Source organism: Acomys russatus, chromosome 16 (assembly GCF_903995435.1).
Source record: "Acomys russatus chromosome 16, mAcoRus1.1, whole genome shotgun sequence".
In the NCBI taxonomy this organism is placed as follows: domain Eukaryota; kingdom Metazoa; phylum Chordata; class Mammalia; order Rodentia; family Muridae; genus Acomys; species Acomys russatus.
Window position 1 is genome coordinate 13,454,633 of NC_067152.1, and position 20,335 is coordinate 13,474,967.

The following is a 20,335-nucleotide window of genomic DNA, read 5'->3' on the forward strand; positions in this document are numbered from 1 at the left end:
AGTTTCTCTGTGTAGCCCTTGGTCTTTAGACCAAGCTGGCCTTGAATTCAGAGATCTACCCACCTCTGCCTCCTGAGTGCTGGGGTTAAAGGTGTGCACGGCCATGCCCAACCCCCAACTCCCATTCTTTACATTATTGTTGTGATCCTTCCAGATAAGCTATGAAGACTATGGCTACCCTGAAGGAATCCCATGAAGAAAAAACACCACAACCATCTACAGAAGAGTCATGGGACACTAACAACTATAGTAATTATAGGTAGATAAAGCAGGAACAAAATTAGTCAAGGGATTTTCATTGCTTAATTGAATTATGCCTAAACGTCAAACGTCACCTTTTAGATGGCATGAAAAGTATGTCCTGTACAAATATTGAAGGAACACTTTTAAAAAAATGACTTATTTTTAAAAATGACTTATTTATATTTTATGTGCACTGGTGTTTTGCCTGCACTTCGAAAGAGTGTTGGATTCCTTAGCCAGGCATGGTGGGGCACGCCTTTAATCCCAGCACTTGGGAGGCCAAGGCAGGTGGATTACTGTGAGTTCAAGGCCAGCCTGGTCTACAGACCAGGAATCCAGGACAGCCAAGGCTACGTGGAGAAGCCCTGGCGGGGGGGGGCGCTTCACGACAGCATTCCAGAGGCAGGCAGGTCTCTCTAACTTTCAGGCCAGACTTCTCTATATAATGAGTTCCACCAGCTAGGAAGAAGCATCTATAAACAACAAAACCAACCAACCAAAAAACCTCCAAACAGGGCTGGAGAGATGGCTCAGCGGTTAAGAGCATTGGCTGCTCTTTCAAAGGTCCTGAGTTTAATTCTCAGCAACCACATGGTGGCTCACAACCGTCTATAATGAGATCTGGTGCCCTCCTCTGGCCTGTGGATGTACATGTAAGCAAAACACTATACATAAACAAATCTTTAAAAAACAAACAAACAAACAAAAAACCAAACTCCAAACAAACAAGGCTCTGTGTTCAAGTCCTAGCACCACCCCCCAAACACATTTACTCTAAAAAATACTTGCTTAGCTCTGTGAAAGCAGATTATCAACCATCAGAACCACAGTGAAGTTACGATCACCTCAGTGCTTCTGGAGTCTCAGGTTTGCTAACCTAGAGTTCATTTCCAAATGAAAGAGAGATTCCCAAACAGCACTTAGGGGGACTGAGGACAACAGCCGCACCCTCATCATTGTCCGCGGCACAGGAGAGCCTAACGGGTCTGTGAAGTCGGTAGAAGCAAAGGTTGAAAACAGAGCATTGATTTTTCTATAATGGCTATTTACCTAGAATTACAGAGTTAGAGAAAATGACCCTGTAGATGAAAAGTTTAAATAAAGTAGGATATCAGTATTACAGCAGTTCAAAAAAGGTCTTTATAGCAGGAGGAGAAAAACGAATACAGCTCTCCCCTATGGATTATCAACACTCAGGAAAAGACGTGTTACAGGGACTCTGTCACTTCCATTTAAGGGATGACATTTCACAATACCTGATATAATTGACAGCTGAGAATATTCTGGTAAATGTAATTTTCTTTCTTTAACACGTCCTACTGAACACTTTTGTGACAGGGTTTTCTATGTGGTCCTCCTACTGAGCTCAGTGTCCCACACACTGTGACCACAGGCTTCCCCACTGGGCTTTTCCTGTTCTTTTCTCACTGAACAGCGTGTTTCCCTCCAATTTATAGATGATAGAAACAAATACAGGGCGGGGACCACAAACATCAGCATACATCCTTTTTCCATACATAAAAGAAAACAGTGTTATGCAAAGCAGGCTATCAGGAAACTTCCCAGGCTCCTGAGGACACCTTCCAAAGAATGGAAAGAGCGCCTAGGAACTTAAGTCTAGTTCAGGCTCTGGCACTGCCTATAGCAGAAGTCCTCAGGCCAGCCAATCACTGATTGCTTCTAGGTCCTAATTTTCCCCTCTGTCAAACAAGAGAGTGCTAACTATGCATTCACAAGAGTCAACTGCAATTCTAAATGTTGGTTTCAGTAAATAATAAGGATTCTAGAGCCGGACGTGGTAGCACATACCTTTAATCCCAGTACTTGGGAAGCAGAGGCAGGCGGATCTCTGTGAGCTCAAGGCCAGCCTGGTCTACAAAGTGAGTCCAGGACAGCCAGGGCTGTAAAACAGAGAAACGCTGTCTCAAAAAACCAAAATAATAATAATAATAATAATAACAACAACAACAATAATAATAACGACGACGACGATGATAACAACAATAGTTCTTACTGAATGTAAGCAAAGGTAGGCTATGTACAATTATACATATGCAACAAAAACTTCAGTGTTTTCTGCACTTGGAAATTCTCAGCTGACAATACATGATAAGTGAGAAAGGTCAGATTTCAACTCTCAATTGCAAAGCTATGCTCATCTTCCACTTACTTATTAACCAAGGTGACTAATTTCAAAGCCACTCTTAGATGGCTTTATTGTGGTCAGAAGTAGGGCAAAGACCAGCACCATAAATGTGGGCGATAATATATTTATAAAGACATGATATAAATCGGCAAACATAAAATACTCCAAAGTAACATTCTACACTTCCGAGTTTCTTGTTCTCTAAAGAAAAACACTATGCTTGTGCTTTCATGGTGATTTCACGTAAGTACAGTTCACCAAGCACTGACAGTCACATGAAAGTCCTTTTATCAACCAATCAAGAGCAGCTTTGAATGCTGGTAACTTGCCAATCATAACTCAGTAAGTGTTGGAGCTCAGACTTTAATCCAGGTCATCTGATTTAAGATTAAATATCTTTCTGGGTCTTTAGTCTCAAGGACTCAAGAGGCAGAAACAGGCAAGTCTCTGAGACTTGCGCGCCGCGAGAGAGAGAGAGAGAGAGAGAGAGAGAGAGAGAGAGAGAGAGAGAGAGAGACAGACAGACAGAGAGACAGAGAGACAGAGACAGAGACAGAGAAGGAGAACTTGGAGGTTGTGTAATCACTAGGTAAATTAACGACATATCAAACCTATAATTCCACTTGTCAAAAACCTTGTGAACTCATTTCAAAGACGAGTGTAAACAGTTTGCTAACTCAAAAATAAGGATAATATGAGAACAGATTAAACTAGCCGTACATAAATTGGTAAACAGCATTAACACCATTTGCTACAGTAGTTCAGAAATGTATTTATATGTATATTTTCTCTGGAATGTGTGCCTCAGTGATTTAACTGTATTGTTAATGTATCTAAGATGGATACAGCCCTTAAAATAACAGGCAAATAAGTTAAACAGGAGAAATTATCACTTTAGAATCATTTTGGACTATACAAACTGGTAGTATTTGTCTGGTATACCAGCATCCTTCTCCCAAAGGTCAATAAAAACAGAACCTTGCTTAACAAACCTACAGTCTAGTCAGTAAGTTTCTCCCATGTAATCGGAGCCAATGATAACACAATTCATAGATAATAGCAAACAGTTGGAATACAGCCGGGCCCAGCACTTGGGAGGCTGGTGGATGAGTGAGTCTCAGGACAGCCAGGGCTACATAGAGAAACCTTGTCTCTAAAAAAAGAAAAGAAAAACAGTTGGAATATTAAATTCTCCATTATGCCAAGAGAAACACAGGTAAAGCTTCTCTAAAGGATCAATTAGCTTGTCTACAAAATGTCTCAAGCATCAAGAACTGAGAGTCAGGATAAGAACTTACATTGCCAATATACACACATAGTGCCAAGCTACGCATTTAGATTTTTTTTTTTTTTTTTTTTTTTGGATGGAGTAGAAGAAAAGCAAAAGACGGGTATGTAAAATCACCTGGAGGTCATAAATAACCTAGCTAGAAGCCTAACTCAAGCCATACACTCTTGTTGGAATTGTGAAGACTTTTAAGTCGACCTCCCTGTCCTGTCTTGCTGCAAGTACTTCCACTGCAGTGAAATACAAATGTTGGGGGCCAGAGGTTTGGACAAATCAGAGAGCCTTCTTTTTTATGACAGCCGGAAGAAGAGCTGAGAAGGTCCACAGTCAGGGCTCTGAGAGATGAGGGCTCCTTCCTTTGGCTACTCTGCTGTCAGGACACCCGCATGGCTGCATTTCATAGAGCTATATTTGGCATAATGCGCTAGTGGCTGGAGAAGAAAAGCAACAAATTGAAAGGTCCCAGCAATCAACTCGGTCATCAGTAGCGAGGACCTTTCTCATTTAACTCAAGGTCCTGGATACCTCGGGAGTAGGGTTCTTTGTAGAAGCCAAGGGCTTCCAAGTCTGGAAAGAACGGACGGGAATGTCGGGGTTCATTGTCCCGGCAACCAACCGTGGAGGGGTGTCCCATATAACCTGGCTACCGCCAGCTGACAGCCAGTCAGCAGTGACCTGAAACACTCCTCAAGTAGAAACCAGCGTGTTCTGTATCTGCACAACTCAAACGCGAGAGCCGCGGAAGAAGCCGAGCTGTGGAGAGCCTCGTCTTGCGCTCCCGACTCCCCGCTTTCGCCTACCTACCCGCTCAGACCCCGGCTTCTTCGGATCTCAGGATCCTGGAAGCGGCTCCCAACACCGACTCTCACACCCGCCGCTGGGCTCCAGCCAACCGGAACTCACTAGCGTCACTTCCGGTCCGGCTCCCCGGAGGAGCCCGCCTCTAATAGAGAAATGTTCCACCCTCCTTTTGGCAACCCCGTAGGATCCTCGCGGGATTTCAGTTCCGCTTTATCAGTTTGGGCCCTGTGGATGTGACAAGAGGAAGGATGACCGGGCTTTGTAGTTCCTGATCCGGAACTAGTTTAGAGAAAACCCGGAAGAAGTAGGTGGCGCGCGCGAAGCCTGTTCCTTGTTCGGGAGTTGGGAGCTACAAGGCGTGAGCGATTTGTGCTTCAGGTGAGTTTCGGCTCTTTCCAGAAAGACGGCAAGGAGTGCAGCTGTTTCCACTGGAACTTATTTTTCCGTCTTATCCCACAGTCCGCACCCTTTTAGCTACTTCATAAACTGTCTTCCGCCCAGTGGCCTCTGAATACCTTGCCCGGGCTGCAAACCTTCCTTTAGAAGGCACCAAGACACTAAGGAAGGGATAGAACCCAGAATTGTAGTCTCTAGCATCGCCTCCTCGTTTAGATAGCATTGATAAGCTGTCGTAGTGTAAGAACATGGGGAAGAAGCCCTCAGACTATAAATAATAAATATGCGTTTTCGAGTTGTTGAGCTCCGCTTCGAAAGGGAAATCTATGGATAAATTCTTAAGTTTTTTTTTTTTTTTTTTTGGTATTGTGGTGCATGGTAGGCAAGCGGTCTACCAGGGAGCTTCATCCCATAGTTGTGAGGAGAAAGACCACTGACCAAATCATGACCAAATTAATTAAGGCAACTTTTTTTTTTTTTAATTCGTGTACCATAAGAGTAGAGGGCTTCCAAATGGAGGATTTGGCAGGCAAGTAGTCAGGGGTTACAGAAACAGAAAGTAAGCATAACAAGTTGGTTATAACAACCTCCTGAAACAAGACATGGTTGCAAGGTGGTCAATAATAGCCTTTTATTTGGTTGGTTTGGTTGTTTTTTTCAAGACTTTTTTTTTTTTTTTTGTAGTCCTGGCTTTGTAGACCAGGCTGGCCTTGAACTCACAGTGATCCACCGACTTCCGCCTCGGAAAGTGCTGGGATTAAAGGCGTGCGTCACCATGCCTGGCCTCAATAATAGCCTTTTGAAACAAAGGCATTGCCTGTGCCTTTAATCCCAGCACTCAGGCTACATAGAGAAACCCTGTCTCGAAAAAAAAAAAACAACAACAAAACGAGAGAGAGAAATAAAGGCATGGTTGTAGTTTCTTAGAACTAGCAGTTCAGAACCAGTTGTAGTTAAGGTTAGAAGAGGGCCATAGCCCAGTCATAGAAACAAATTGAATCGTAAACAGAAAGGAGTCTAGTTCAGCGTCACTGTAAGACGGCTCTCAAGCCTAAGATGGAGGCAGGCTGGTGTAGCACTATACTCAGAAACAGGGGCCTTAAGGTGCCCAATCTGTTCTCGGTCTTGAACTTGGGATGTTCCTTCCTTAACTTCCTCCCTCAAAGGTTGGCGTTGACAGAGTTAATTTTGGACATTTTGGGTAAAAAACAATTGGGACACTATAGTTAGAAAGAGCGGGGATGGGCTTACAACGATAGATACAGCAGGATCCGGTTACTGCCAAAAGTGGGGCACAGGAGACCAGCAAAAGGAGCTCAGTCAGAACAAGACCCGCTTGCCCCTGTCTCCCGAGTGCTGGGTCTAAAGGCGTGCAACAGCACCATGCCCACTGAGGCGGCTCATCTTGCTGCAGGATAGAAAGAAAGTTGTGTGGGGAACAGGGAAGGGAGAGGAACGCCTCGCTTTGGAGGCTTTTGAAGCCTGTTGCCTGTTGGGAAACAGGAATGCTAACGCAACCATTGCTTAAGGTTCCTAGTCATGGTCTAGGAATCTTCCAGCAGCCCCCTTAAAGGGAAAGGGCCCTGTCCTAAGCCCCTTGTGCAACCCTAGTGGCTTCTGATTTTTTTTATTGCTAGATCATAATTCCGTCCAAAGGGACAGTGGGAAAAAAAATGTTTTTGTTTGTTTTGGTTTTTCGAGGCAGGGTTTCTCGTGTTGTCCTGGCTGTCGGGCTGCCTCGGCCTCCCGAGTGCTAGGATTAAAGGCGTGCACCACTATGAACATCGGGGGAAATGGTTTTCTGCAGCCATTCTTCCCTTTAAGATGTAACTTGAGAACCACCAAAATGATCTGTGAACCTAATGCTAAGACAGTGGTGACCCTCCCTTGAGGAGCCCAGATCCGAGTTGGGAATGCCTTACTTTTCAAGACTCTTTTGAACGCATGCCCACTCTTGGTTAGGTCTTAGGGGAAGAAGTTGGGTTTGTCCGTCTTTCCGAGGATCTCTCTTTCTCCTAACCCCTGATCTTAAAGTCTGTATTCAGTAAAATTCTTTTTCATTGTTGAAACCACAAATCCCAGGTTTGCTTGAGTTGAGGTAACTAAGAGATTTAAAAGCACTCCTGAGAAGGGCAACGTGGTGTGGCTGTGACAGACCTTATTGCTTGTTAACTGCAGCTAGAAGCAGGGAGAAGCGTCTTCCAGAGATCTGTTTTGAGGCTTCGCTACGGTGCCTGGAGCACAGTGAGTCTTCAGAGAATACCGATTGGCTGGCTGGAGAAGACTGGAAGAAAGCTTATAGACAAGGGCTGTCCCGGTGTGCGTCCGTCCCCGCAACCCTTCTTTGGGACAGGATGACTTTGCTGTAGTCACACCTGGCCCCCAAAGCACATGAGGCTATTACAAAGGTGCATCAACATGCCTGATCCTACAGCTTTCTTCAGTGATGACAAGTGAGAGGTGTCCTTTCTCTCAGGACGAACACTTGCCATTTCACGTTGTTGAATGATTGAGCACTTGAATTGTGGCTTTGCATAACCTTAGAACTGAATAGTCGTAAGTTGAATGTTCCTAACTGTCTGGCACTAATGGCTTCCAGGTTGGACAGCCCAGATCCAGGTAGAAGAAGCAACTGTGTAAATTTGTATACTACTATCTGTCCATATTTCCTCACAGATAGCAGGCAGTTTTGCTTGGGAGACTGTAAACTGTCAGAGAGGTAAGATAAGCACTGGGTGAAGGTTGGTTTAAATAATTCAGAGGAAGGTTTAAAAAGTCACCAGGGAGTGGTGCACAAAACTCAAGACTGAAACCCCAAAAGAAACAACTGTGGTACAATGACAGACCTCTGGGTCTTCAGCACTTCCGAGAGAGTGAGGTAGGAGAGGCACCGATACACAGTGACTAGGAGATGCAGGTGATTGAGATTGGAAGTAAAAGAGGGAAATTATGCCGTTGTGGGCCAAAGATTTTAGGAAAGGGTTTTTTTTTTTTTAGCTTGGAAAACGCAAAGAACCTGTGGAGTAGATTGCTGTGTAGAGTGTGGCTCAGGAGGTAGTCTGGAGCAAGGGGCCTGATGAAACATGCTTGGGGAGGCAGGCTAATTACAAGGCCCCAAGAAGATGGTTTTACGGACATAATTATTTTACTGTGCTGTTAACGCGTATCTCCGATACTGAGCAGTGTCAAGCCCTGAGCTTACTGGTGTGTTTCTAGTGAGGCTGCAGAGACTGAACCGCCTTTTAGAAGAGTTAGATGATGTCCGAAAGGGGTAACATGACCCTGGAGGAGCACCCCCTAGAGGTGTGCGGCCTAAGCAAGAACTTGAGCGTCTTTGCAGTTTTCACTGCCCGCTGTAGTTTTCTCTGTGAGGTTGTCATTCTGGCAGTATCCCGTCAGTCAGTCATGAGACCCTCTTATTTATTACCTCCTAGCTTTACTCCTTGTTTGGCATTGACAAAAGCAATTTGATTTTATTTATATAATTACTGAGACAGGGTCGCTAAGTAGCCCTGGCTGTCTTGAAACACACTATGTGGGCCAGTCTGGCCTCTGTCTGCTAAGGGCTAGGGTTAAAGGCTGGCCTCTGTCTGCTAAGGGCTAGGGTTAAAGGCGTGCTCTACCCACCTGGCTATGAGTCCATTTTGACAGCTTTATAGGTAAACATTATAGTGTATTATCCATCCTGTGATCGACACTTTGTAAAGAGGTCAGATTTCCCCGAATCTGGTATATGGAATATTTGCTTATCTTATAACCTAGAAATTGTGAGGACTCCTGATTCTACCTGGTGAACAGCTACCAAACATTTGTTGTATCAGCCTTCTCTTGGCCTTAGTTTCTCTGTTCCCCCACCCCTCTTTCTATGTTGAATGCTCATTCATTAAGATCTGCATACAGTGTATACTTGGAAAAGAGTTGTGGAGAGGGTGTTGGCTCGAAGGCAAACACCTGGAATCCCAGCTCCTGGGACGGCGGAAGCAAGAGAATCCCACTCATGTTCCAGAGTAGGCTAGGCAGCCTAGGAAAGTGCCTCCAACAGGAGAGTCTGAGGCTCAGAGATCCCTTGCCTAACGTGCGGGAGGCTCTGGAGCAGCGGTTCCGACCCCCCAGCCCCCGGGTGGTATATCAGATACTTAGATTATGTTTCATAACGTAAAGTTACAGTTATGAGGTACAAATAAATTTATGGTGGGGCGTCACTACAAAATTAACTATATTAGGGGGTCATAGCATTAAGAAGGTCAAGAAGCACTCTCTAGAGTCTACCCCTAGCAAAAAAAAAAAGGGGGGGGGACATTAATGAACTGCCTCATCACTAACTAAAGGCACTTGTCCCCAAGCCTGACAACTTTAATTCAGTTCCTGAGACCCACACGGTGGAAGAAAAGAACACGCTTCCAAGGAAACGTGTCCTGGCCTCCACACGTGTGTGTGTGTATGTACATGTGACACACACACACACACACACATTTCAAACATTGCCTGGCCAGTTCCTTCCTTAGTGACCTTTTTATCCATCACAGACACCTGTTAGTCCTAGACGTAGGAGGAATTCTGCTTGAGAAATCTGAACAGTTGCACATTTAGGCCAGAGTACTTCACAGTTCTGTCATAGATGCTCTATAGTCACCTTAATAGCTATTCCAAACCTTTGTTATGTTTTCATAGCCGATGACTCACTCTTCACTAAGGAAATAAAGCGTGTCTGTATTTTCTGCTTCAGTCACTACTCTGGCTAAGTCATGTGCATTCTTATGTACTCTCTGGCTTCCCTCGCTAATCTAGTGGGACAGTCCTGCTTTTGTCTAATTATTTGTATTATGTCAACCCTCTGCAGGACCCACGCTTCTTACCAAGTTTAACCCAGACAAACATCGTTACTATCTTTCTTGAAGCTCCAGCACATCAGCCCTGTGTGGCTGTATCCCGAGAAAATATTCATGCTTTAAATAATCCTACATCCAGATCAGAGTCTTTGTCTTAAAAAATGATCTCTCATTTTGAGAGTTAATACTCACAACATCGTATAGTCACACAAATAATCAAAGCCTGCATACCGACTCCTACACGCTTGCAATTACCAGTTCACGTGGGTTTAAATAGATAGCTGAACCATCTAAGGTTTGTATATAAACCTTGTCCTGGTTTTGAACCATATAGTTCATGTGCTCGCCTGATCTATAAGTGAGCTTTATGGTATGTATCTGTTTAGTGACTAAGAACTGTAATTGAAGATTTGGTAGAGTATTTGTCTAACATTCATGAAATGCTGGGTTTGATTCCCAGCACCACATAAAATGATTAATGGTGGCATGTGCGTGGGTAGTGGAAGCAGGAAGAAAATTAATTTGGTCAGCTTGGGCTTCCTGGGGAGTTCAAAGCTGCCTGAACTATGGAAGACCCACTTCCAAAAACCACAACAGCAAACAAGCTGTAACTGAAGGGGCTAGTTGTGGTGGATGTGCCTGCAGTCCCAGCGCCAGGGAGGCCTGCGGTGAGGCAAGAGAATTAGAAATTTGTAGCCAACCTGGGTTACATAACGAGATCCTGTCTCATTAAAAAAAAACCCTTTGCTCAACCTATCATTGCTTAACTCAAAATATTCCTCAGACCAGTTCCTATAGGAATAAAATCTAGGAGTTTAACATCGTACCTGATACACTTATTTGTCCTTAAGTTTTAGCTGCTTCAGCAACCTGGTGCCAGACTTGTAATCCCAGCTATTTGGGAAGGAGAGGGGAAAAGATCACAGATTCCAAGTTAGCCTAGACAATTTAGTGAGATCTTGCTTTAAAATAAAAGATAAAAAAAAGTAAAACTGGAGCCAGGCGTGGTAGTTCACTGCTTTAATCTCAGCACTCGGGAGGCAGAAGCAGGCAGATCTCTGTGAGTTGAAGGCCAGTCTGGTCTACAAAGCAAGTCCAGGTCAGCCAAGGCTACACAGAGAAACCCTGCCTTGAAAAAAAAAAAAAAAAAAGGCATGCGTACAGCTTGGTGGTAGAACACTTCCCTAACCTTGTGAGGTCCTGGATCAATCCCCATTGCCACCAAAAAATGTGCTTGCTTCTGTAATGTAAAGCGCCCAGTTGTCTGGCAGCCCCTGCGCTGGGCAGAAGCACCTCAGCTTGCTGGAATCCCGTTTGGATTTGACTCTGGTTGCCTGTTCTGGAAATAGACAATGATATGGGTATATTAGCCTAACAACATACCAGCACTGAAAAGTTGAGGCGGGAGATCTACACAATCCAAGGCCAGCTTGGGCTGCAGAGTGAGACTATCTCACAAAACAAAATCAAACAAGAGAAAAGGCCAAAAAAGAAAACCAAACAAAAAGCCAGAATGGTATACTTTAAAAGTGTGAATGTCACGGTATGTGAATTTCTTTTTTTTTTTTTTTTTTTTTTGAGACAGGGTTTTTTTGTGTAGCCTTGGCCATCCTGGACTCACTTTGTAGACCAGGCTGGCCTCGAACTCACAGCGATCCGCCTGCCTCTGCCTCCCGAGTGAATTTCTTTTGTTCTTGTTTTTCAGGTCAGGGTTTCACTGTGTAGCCCTTGCCATCCTGAAACTCACTCTGTAGACCAGGCTGGCCTAGAATTCAGAGATCCACCTGCCTCAGCCTCAGGAGTGCTGAGATTAAGGATGTATACTGTTGTCACCCACCACCCAACTGTGAATTATATCCTTTATTTATTGTTTATTGTCCTTCCCACCCACCCACCCCCAAGGGTTTCTCTGTGTAGCCGTGGCTATCCTGGACTTGCTCTGTAGACCAGGCTGGCCTCTAGCTCACAAAGATCCTGCTTCTGCCTCCCTAGTGCTGGGATTAAAGGCTTGCACCACCATGCCCAGCTTGTGAATTATATCTTAATAATTTATATTGCTATACTATCCTGAAGTGAACATCTTAGTTACTTTATAATCAATCTGTAATACTAGCATATGTTAACATGTTTATTTTATGAAGAAAAGGGAAATTTATGATAAAATAAGTGTTGCCCAGTTCCCAGGGTGTCATTTATGCACTGTAAAAATGGTGGTTTCAAAAAAAAAAAAAAAATGGTGGTTTCATGCATATAAATGCTTGGATACACACTAGAGGAAGAAACTGAGGTTGTTTGCACCATCACTTCCGTAGGTTTATTCATTCCTGTAATCCCAGCATTTGGAAGGTCGAGGCCAGAGGATTGTGCAAGCTCAAGGCCTGTCTGGGTTCCGGGGCATAATGGACTGTAGAGTGGAACCTTGTAAAGGGAGGAAGGAGAGGAGAGGATTCCTGCTTCTAGGAGAGTTTCACTTCTAGAAACTCACTGAATGTAGGAACCCTACTTCAGATACTTTGTATTTGGATAACAACATGAAGTTGGGCTAGGATCCTGGATAAATTTCCCATCCATGCTAATATACAGTGCCGCAACTTGCTTATAGTATCTTGACTTGTGGCCTGGTGTGCCTTTCACAGGCCACACTGTACTGTCTCCATTGAGAACCACTGTATTATGAAGCACAACTCTCCACTGCTTTCCAGAAAAAGTGTGCTATTTTTCATTGCTTTGGGTTCTGGCATACTGGCCAAGCCATCATTCCCTGATCCCACACAATTATCTGAAGAGATTCTGCTGCCTGTTAAAAATGACCAAACTACTTCATGTAGGTCTTTGAATCGACTAGTGCTTGGGGGTGGGTGGGAATATGGTCTAGCATACCTTTGCCCTGCATGACTTAGTATGGTTTAAAACATTGCTTGCTATTTGTAGGTTACTTATCTGAATAGCTTGAATTCTAGGTAATAACTTTTTTCTTTTCTCTTAAGATGCTCTCCAAGTTCTTGGTTATGGAGTATTTGGCTCATCCTGGTACACTCAGCTTGGCTGCTGGAGTTGCCTGTGGCATGTGCCTGGGCTGGGGCCTCCGGAGCCATCTTGGAATGTCTCCCCAGAACTCAGCAAGTGAGACAAATAGAGACACAGAGACGGGAATGGAAGCAAGCATCTTGGGAGAGAGTGGGGAATACAAAATGATTCTTGTGGTTCGAACTGACTTAAAGATGGGGAAAGGGAAGGTCGCTGCGCAGTGTTCTCATGCTGCTGTGTCTGCCTACAAACAGATTCAAAGGAGAAACCCTCAAGTGCTCAAAGAGTGGGAGTACTGTGGCCAGCCCAAAGTGGTGGTCAAAGCCCCAGATGAAAACACACTCATTGAGTTACTCACCCATGCAAAAATGTTGGGACTAACTGTGAGTTTAATCCAAGATGCTGGACGCACTCAGATTGAACCAGGCTCTCGGACTGTCCTGGGCATTGGGCCAGGACCAGTAGAACTAATTGATGAAGTTACTGGGCACCTGAAGCTTTACTAGATGGGCCTTCGTGTGATGGTGATTCTGGCCGCAGAGTGTGAAGCCTGTCAGGACAAATAAAAGCTTAATTCTTGCCCCACTTTAAAATCTGTTCCCATGTTCTTCTGTCATGTACTGGACCATTACTATCTTGAGCTTAAAATACGCCTGGCTGGAGAGATGCCTTCAAGATTAAGAGCACTTGTTATTCTTGCAGAGGTCCCTGGTTCAGTTCCCAGTATCTGGATGGCAGTTCACAACCATCCTGATCCAGTTCCGGGACATCCTCAACTCAATCACCAGGCACACACAGTTAACGTGAATAGTGTAGGCAGAACGCTCATAAAACTAAAGAGTAAAAATGCATTGGCCAAATGCTCTTGTGGAGTGATAGGCCCCGGAGGAAACAAAGTGAGAAAATGCCCGCTGTGACCTTGGGTGCGAAAGGAGAGCGTGGAGAGCCCTGTGTGCTGCTCACTCTTCAGGCCATGCTGTTGTCCCTCTCTTTATGGATCTGGTTCAAGAAATCATTGCAGTTTTTCCCTGCTGCTTTTTAAATGATTTTTTTTTTTTTTTAAATCAATGTCCCTCCCCTCTGCATAGACCCACTGTGCAGTTTTGATTTCGATTTTAACTGGCTGGATGTTTTGAGATGGTGTGGCTCAGGCTAATCTTGAACTTGTAGCATTTCTCCTGCCTTGACCTCCCACATGCTGGGTGTGAAAGCATGCATACATACCCAGCCACTTTATAAAAAAACTTTATAAAAAAACGTTATTATTTATGTGCACTTTTCCCACACTGTGTATCCTGACGAGCCTGGAATGCACTATGGTGAACAGGCTGATCTCAAACTCAGAGGTCCTCCTACTTCTGCCTCCCAGGCGCTGGGATTAAGAGCGTGCACTAGATGTTTGGCCATATAAAGCTTTCTTCACAGTCTTCTAGAATCCATTTTTCTCTACAGCTCTGGAAGGTTAAAACTAAACATAATTATAAAGGCAACTGTACGAAGTCTCCGAGTTATAATGCTTGCTGCACAGAAGCATAGATGATCCAGAAGCAGTCCCAACACTGAATGATGCCACAGTAGCAACAGTTTCTAAACAGAATGTTTATACAGGAGTCAAAAGTGATGCAACCACGTGTAACTGAGTAGAAATCAATCTTAAGTACATGGTTATAACTCTGGTAATTTATGAGGCTTACTGCAGGCAAGTGGTTCAACACTGAAAGACTGGATTCCCAGCAGGATGGGTGGCTGATTCAAGGACCTGTAATAAGCTAGGGCTTACCTACAAGGACACGGTGAAAACGGTTAGTTCTGGTAACAAATCAGTGTTTTTCGGGTTCACCGGTTCTTGATGCGTACTTCATAGGACTCGCTCCTACAGAGTAGTTCTCAAAGCGTACTCTGCGGAGCCCAAGGAGTCTCTACAGCACTGTTCTCACTAGCTTCAACTAAAGGCATTGTCTTCTCTCCACTCTATTCCCACTGATGATGTCTCTGAACAAGCAGCCTGCCCCACATTCACAGTGTATGTAGTGGGAGGTGCTTTGGGAACTCAGGGCTGTGTAATGGACTCTCTGAGGAAGTCCTCCCTGGTATGTTGCCTACGCTCCTGTAGACGGCCCAACAGGCATCCACACGAAGTCAACTGTTGGGAGTTGTCTGGTGGTAAGTATTCTAATGGGAAGGACTGGCCCCCAAGAGCTGGTCACTCCTCAGCTGAGCACATTCTCAAGTACAACTAGCCTAAGAAATTACAGAGCCACAGCGATGGGCTAGTGACAGTGACGAGAGGAGCACATGGCTTGACAGGTGTGAATGGAGAAAAAGTGGCTCAGATGAACATTAACAACTATTTTGGAATTAGGGATGGGAGGTAGCCCAGGTAGAAATTACTAGAGCAGATGCCATGGTATGAGGGTTTAGGAGACAACGCCCACCAAGCCCCAGGTGAAATAAGGCTATTCTAAAATCTATCTGGTGCCTGTGTCTTTAATGATATGTGATAGCGGGTTAGATAATAATGCCATAATAATTATAAGGCTAATAATAAACATTAGGCCATGCCTTTAAAATAAACGACAGACAGCGTTGACTGGACTCAAGGCATTCTTATGAAAAAAGATTAACTTGGGAGGGAGATGAATGGGGACTGATGTGCTAGGCTCACATTACATTGTATACGTGTGTGAAATTCTCAATAAAAAAATTAAAAATTTTTACCCATGACTGTTAGTGTCTAGTTGTCTAAAAGGCTGGCGTCACTCATTTGTAACATCTCTAAGAATTGAAACAAGGGCTGGAGGGTGGCTCAGAGGTTTCTAAAGGTCCTGAGTTAAAATCCCAACAACCACATGGTGGCTCACAACTATCTATAATGAAATACGGCAAGCAGGCACACATGTGGGCAGAATACTGTATAAATAATGTTTTAAATCTTAAAAAATTGAAACGAGGCTGGAGAGATGGCTCTGCTGCTAAGAATCTTACAGAGGATCCATGTTTGCTTTCTGACTCATTACTACTGGTTTCAGAGGATCCAACAGTTTTCTGGTCCCCAGAGACATCAACACTCATTGATATACCTACTTAGATAAGTACATCTGTGTATGATTAAAAAATAAAACCTTAAGCAAATGAAATTAGGGCTCCATGGGTAAAGGCTGATAACCAGTTTTGATACCTGGGAGCTGTCAAATGTACCCATATTGACAATACACATTTAAAAACTAACTAACCCTGAGAGTAGCCAGGTGTGGAGGCTCATTACTGTAATCCCAGCGCTTTGAAGGCTGAGACCAGAGGATTTCTTTGAGTTTCCAGGTCAACAGTGAGATTCTTATCTCCAGAACAAGACAAAAAGGGACTACAATTGCTCCAAACCTGAGTGGCAGATATTTCCTCAAAAACTAAATGCACCATCCACTTTAAGGAAAACAACTGGGAAAGGTCTGGAGAACTTTTCAGGCTCTCCCACAGCCCTCTCCAACAGCACTTGCCATGTGCACGGTGCTGGGGATTGAACCTAAAAACAAACTTTATAGTGCTGGGGATTGAGCCGCAGGCCCCACATGTGCTCGGCAAGGGCTCCTGCGTTCCAGACAGCAAGTGCATGTTTTCTGTATCAATATACAAAGTCTTGTTTTATGTGCCACTAGATCAGATAGCTTTTCAAGTAACTTTCCCAGTATCCCCCCCCCCCCATTTCCTCCTGGCATAAGCAACATTTTATAGTAACTATTTAGTACAGTTGTTTTCAGTTTCTTAATCTAGAACCCACCCCAGTGACAAACTCGAGAGCGACGTTAGTGAAGACAGTTTAATGCCAACTTGACCCCTGTCTGTTGTGGTACAGACATCACAGCCCAGTCCTTGGCTGGGTATCTCGTAATCGGACAGATGGCGCATACTTCCAATCCCCACATGCAGGAGGCCCAGGAAAAAAGATCCTCAAATTCAAGGAAGGCCAGCCTGGACTATACACAGAGACCCTGAATCAAAAAACCAACAGGCTGGAGAGAGTGGAGCAATGGTTTCCTCGATCCTCAGGCATGCATATGATGCACAGATATATTAAGGCAAAACATCCATACACATAAAGTGATAAAGTACTTGGTATATACAGAAAAGAAAACAAGCAAATTTCGCAGCCAACTGACTATGGTTTTGTCCTTATGTTGCCCAATATGGATGGTTTAAGTGGCAACTTGGCATCGACAATACACAATGAATTTTCACTGGGGGAAAAATCCTCAAGGACACAATAAGAAAGAAATGTCTCGGTGTTTAAAAGCACTGAGTGCTTTTCCAGAGGACCCAGGTTCAATTCCTAGCACCCACAGGGTAACTTAGCTCCTGTCCCAGAGGATCTGAGTCCCTCTTCTGGCTTCTGAGGGCATTGTATGCGTGCGCGCGCGCGCGCGCGCGCGCACACACACACACACACACACACACACACAGGCATACATTCAGGCAAAACACCTATACACATAAAATAATAAATATGATTATTTCAAATTGCTTCTACCAAGGAAGTAGAGCATCATTCATAAGTACAGGAAATGTCAAGAACAAGCTGACATATCTCTTGATTCCTTACAATGAAGTGTAGGTAGACATCTCGGAACACAGTACAGCTCTGGCCTGAAGAGCCCATGTTTTTCACTGTGACAAACCAAAAATGGCTTTCACAGTAATACCAATCTGCTAAGGGTGTGCATAAGTTTTTCTAAAAAATCATTCTGTGAAACTTACGGTAATTATGCACGAGAATTGTAGAGCAGCATAAGCTCTGTAACTATAGAAAATTAAGTTGTAATGAAATCGATTCAATAGTCTCAGCCATGGCAAAAGATTTAAATTTGGTACCCTTTAAGTTTGTAAGAAATACCATGCTAACTACTATTAAAAATAGACCTTTATTTCAGGTCAATGTAACACCTACAATTAAGTTAGTTAGGTGAAGTTCTTACAGCCCTGGAGCAGCATTTGGTTAAAATGTTGGAAACACGAGAAGGAGCCCACTATTTAGAAACTGCTTTTAAGACCACTGTGTACAGGGATGCAAATGGCACACTGCAAGCCTTTTCAGTTTCCCTCCACTCCTCCCTGTAATGCTCCAGCAGCATCCAGTATGCAACTATGAAAACCACCACTCTTCTGGGTTGAGATGTATTTAATCAAAACTTCAATTCTACATGTTATTTCCACAGTCCAGTAATTTATTTTAAATTGGAGTAATTTCAAATTCCACAAACAAAACTGAAGAACAGCAATATTGTTTGAATTCTCTCTTCTGTACACTCAGTGATCTAAAACACCACAATATCCACCATACACAAACCTCAGGGAAGGGTTAGTAAATACACACGCGTGGAATCATGGTGCTCCTTTTCCTGAATGGAATGGTCCCACAGAAAAAGCACAGGATACAGCACAACATGAGGGCACCTGTTACATAGGAAGTGAGCAAAACACACTAGCATTTTCTATACGCGTAATGGGGAAACCTGCATAGGTTAAAGGGCCTTTTATACTCGTTTAAAAATCAGGCAAGTTGTCTGTATGCATCTTTCAAATAATTTGGAGAGCGCGGTGATCCTGTGTAGGATATGCTGATTAGTGTAGCCTTCGTTGGCATGGACAGTCTGGCATGGTCACATACCAGTATTTTCACGTTAGCTTTTCTCTGAATAAAAGAGATTTAAATGCATTTAGACAATAACATATTGAAAGCTGTTTTACATACACTAAATTTAAGAGATTCAATATTAGAGTTTCTTTGTTTCTTTAAACACTACAGAGTGCAAATCAGGTTCTTCACAAGAGATTGAATAGTAAGCAGTTCTTCAAAGAATGAGGGGGAGAAAAAGCCCACATGGATACTATTCCCCTTTGAAAAGAAGGTCTAATGACGCGGAATGTGAAAATAAGGTTTTAACACAGGCGATCCAAGTCTATAGTTAGAAACAAAAGTAGTCCTTCATGAAATAAAGGTTACAAGTACACGCTGCCTGTTTCCCCGTTTATAAACTGAGAAGTGGGTAGACGATGCTTCCGTATGAAAACAGGAGACTACAGATGAGCTTCCACCTCACATGCTGTACCCAAAGCCAGGCTGTGGCTGCCCATATGGGGGCGCAGTGTAACCATAGCCAAAAGGAGCCTGGGAAGGGACTGCCACACTGGGTCCTGCTGTCAGCATCAGCTGGGGCTGACCTAAAGGTGACAAAGAAGAGGAGAATCTGTTAGCACCCGAGTTTAGTGCTATCACCTCGCTCACTCTAGCAGCGCAATCACAATTCACTGAATAAGTTGTGTGGGGCACTTTCGACTGTCCCAATTTGGAATACAGTCTCGCCCTGAGAAAGGTTTCCTGTCTTAAAGAAGCCAACGGTGCAGGCCTGAGGGCCACCACACCCTATGTTCAAAGCAGTAACACATGCACATTTGACAGAATCAGGCCATACATCTGCCAACAAGCCTGTCACATAATACACATTACACTTAGTGACTAAAATTTTAGCACAGGAAAACTTTACAAATTGTTAAAGTTAATTTCAATCTCTGATTCTAAATATCTGAATGGTAATGAAACCTAATATGATTCTAGCAAAGAATCCAGCGCTAATTTAGAGACAGCAGTAGAAAAAACACATTCAAATATGCACTAGATATGCAATGCATTAGGTATGAAAAGAAAAACACGAGAACATATATACCTTCTATCAAACACTTCCTGACGAAGCTGAAATAGTTGTTGACCACATAAAGAAAACATGACATGTAAAGAACTTTTAGAGAGAGAAACGTAACACCTCCCTAGCCCGGCAAACCATCTCCCACTAAAATGGAAGCTACTGTTCTCCCGACACACAGGCTCCCCGTGTCCTCTTCCTGTAGTACAACCAAAATTGTAGTTAAGTAAGTGTTGCGTGCTTTTTGGAAACTGGTTTAATCAAAGAATCACCTCTGGATTATCTTGAAAAGTCTAACCTATTTCAACCATCTACTTACGACTCTACGCATTGGATGCCTACTAAAAAAGTAGCCCTCTGATTTTGTTCCTATGTTAAGTAAGTCAAACCTCATGTAGCATTTTAGGTCTACCTAGCCTTTCATCAAAACTACCCTGTCCCATAAATTCCTCCAAGCAGCTTATCTACAATAACAACAACAACAGCCACAGTTATAATAATAAAGATTCCTATAGTATCATTTTCCTTAATTGCCTGAGACAAAATTTTATGCTTCCTTACAAAGAACAGCTGGTTATAAAAACTTGATCATACCCTCAAATCCAATGTGAAATCCAAATATGAAACGCAAAGGAAAAGTAACCTGCACAGGCAAGTATAAGAGGAAATCAAACTCCTTTAAGTAATTATTTTAGGGTTTGGACACTCTCTCTGCAAAGTTCTTTTTTTTTCTTTCTTTTTTTTGGGTCTGTTTTATTTATTTATTTTTTGGAGACAGGCTTTCTCTGTGTAATCCTGGCTCACTTTGTAGAATAGGCTGGCCTCAAACTCACATTGATCCACCCGCCTCTGCCTCCCAAGTGCCGGGATTACAGGCGCGTGTCACCATGCCCAGCCTGGAAAGCTCTTAAAT

At 43.6% G+C, this 20,335-nt stretch overlaps 3 protein-coding genes across 3 annotated transcripts in view; 1 reads left to right on the forward strand and 2 right to left on the reverse strand.

Moving 5' to 3' along the window:
• Positions 1 to 4,623, reverse strand: part of Vmp1 (vacuole membrane protein 1) — a 91,643-nt gene extending 87,020 nt beyond the window's left edge. Inside the window, exon 1 of the mRNA XM_051158215.1 lies at positions 4,482 to 4,623. The gene's annotated coding sequence lies outside the window, so the exon portion shown is untranslated. The remainder of the gene's footprint in view (positions 1 to 4,481) is intronic.
• An 89-nt stretch (positions 4,624 to 4,712) lies between these two features.
• On the forward strand, positions 4,713 to 13,389 carry Ptrh2 (peptidyl-tRNA hydrolase 2). Its single transcript, XM_051158217.1, has 2 exons — positions 4,713 to 4,856; positions 12,691 to 13,389. Exon 2 carries the CDS (start codon positions 12,691 to 12,693, stop codon positions 13,234 to 13,236), a length of 546 nt encoding a protein of 181 aa, XP_051014174.1. The 5' UTR covers positions 4,713 to 4,856; the 3' UTR covers positions 13,237 to 13,389.
• Positions 13,390 to 17,925: 4,536 nt separating this feature from the next.
• Cltc (clathrin heavy chain) overlaps positions 17,926 to 20,335 on the reverse strand; it is a 64,307-nt gene continuing 61,897 nt past the window's right edge. The window contains exon 33 of the mRNA XM_051158218.1: positions 17,926 to 18,943. Within this exon, the coding sequence (XP_051014175.1) occupies positions 18,819 to 18,943 (125 nt within the window). The 3' untranslated portion in view covers positions 17,926 to 18,818. The remainder of the gene's footprint in view (positions 18,944 to 20,335) is intronic.

Coding starts and splice junctions, on each gene's coding strand:
- Ptrh2 (XM_051158217.1), top strand. CDS start 12,691: ATGCTCTCCAAGTTCTTGGTTATGGAGTATTTGGCTCATCCTGGTACA.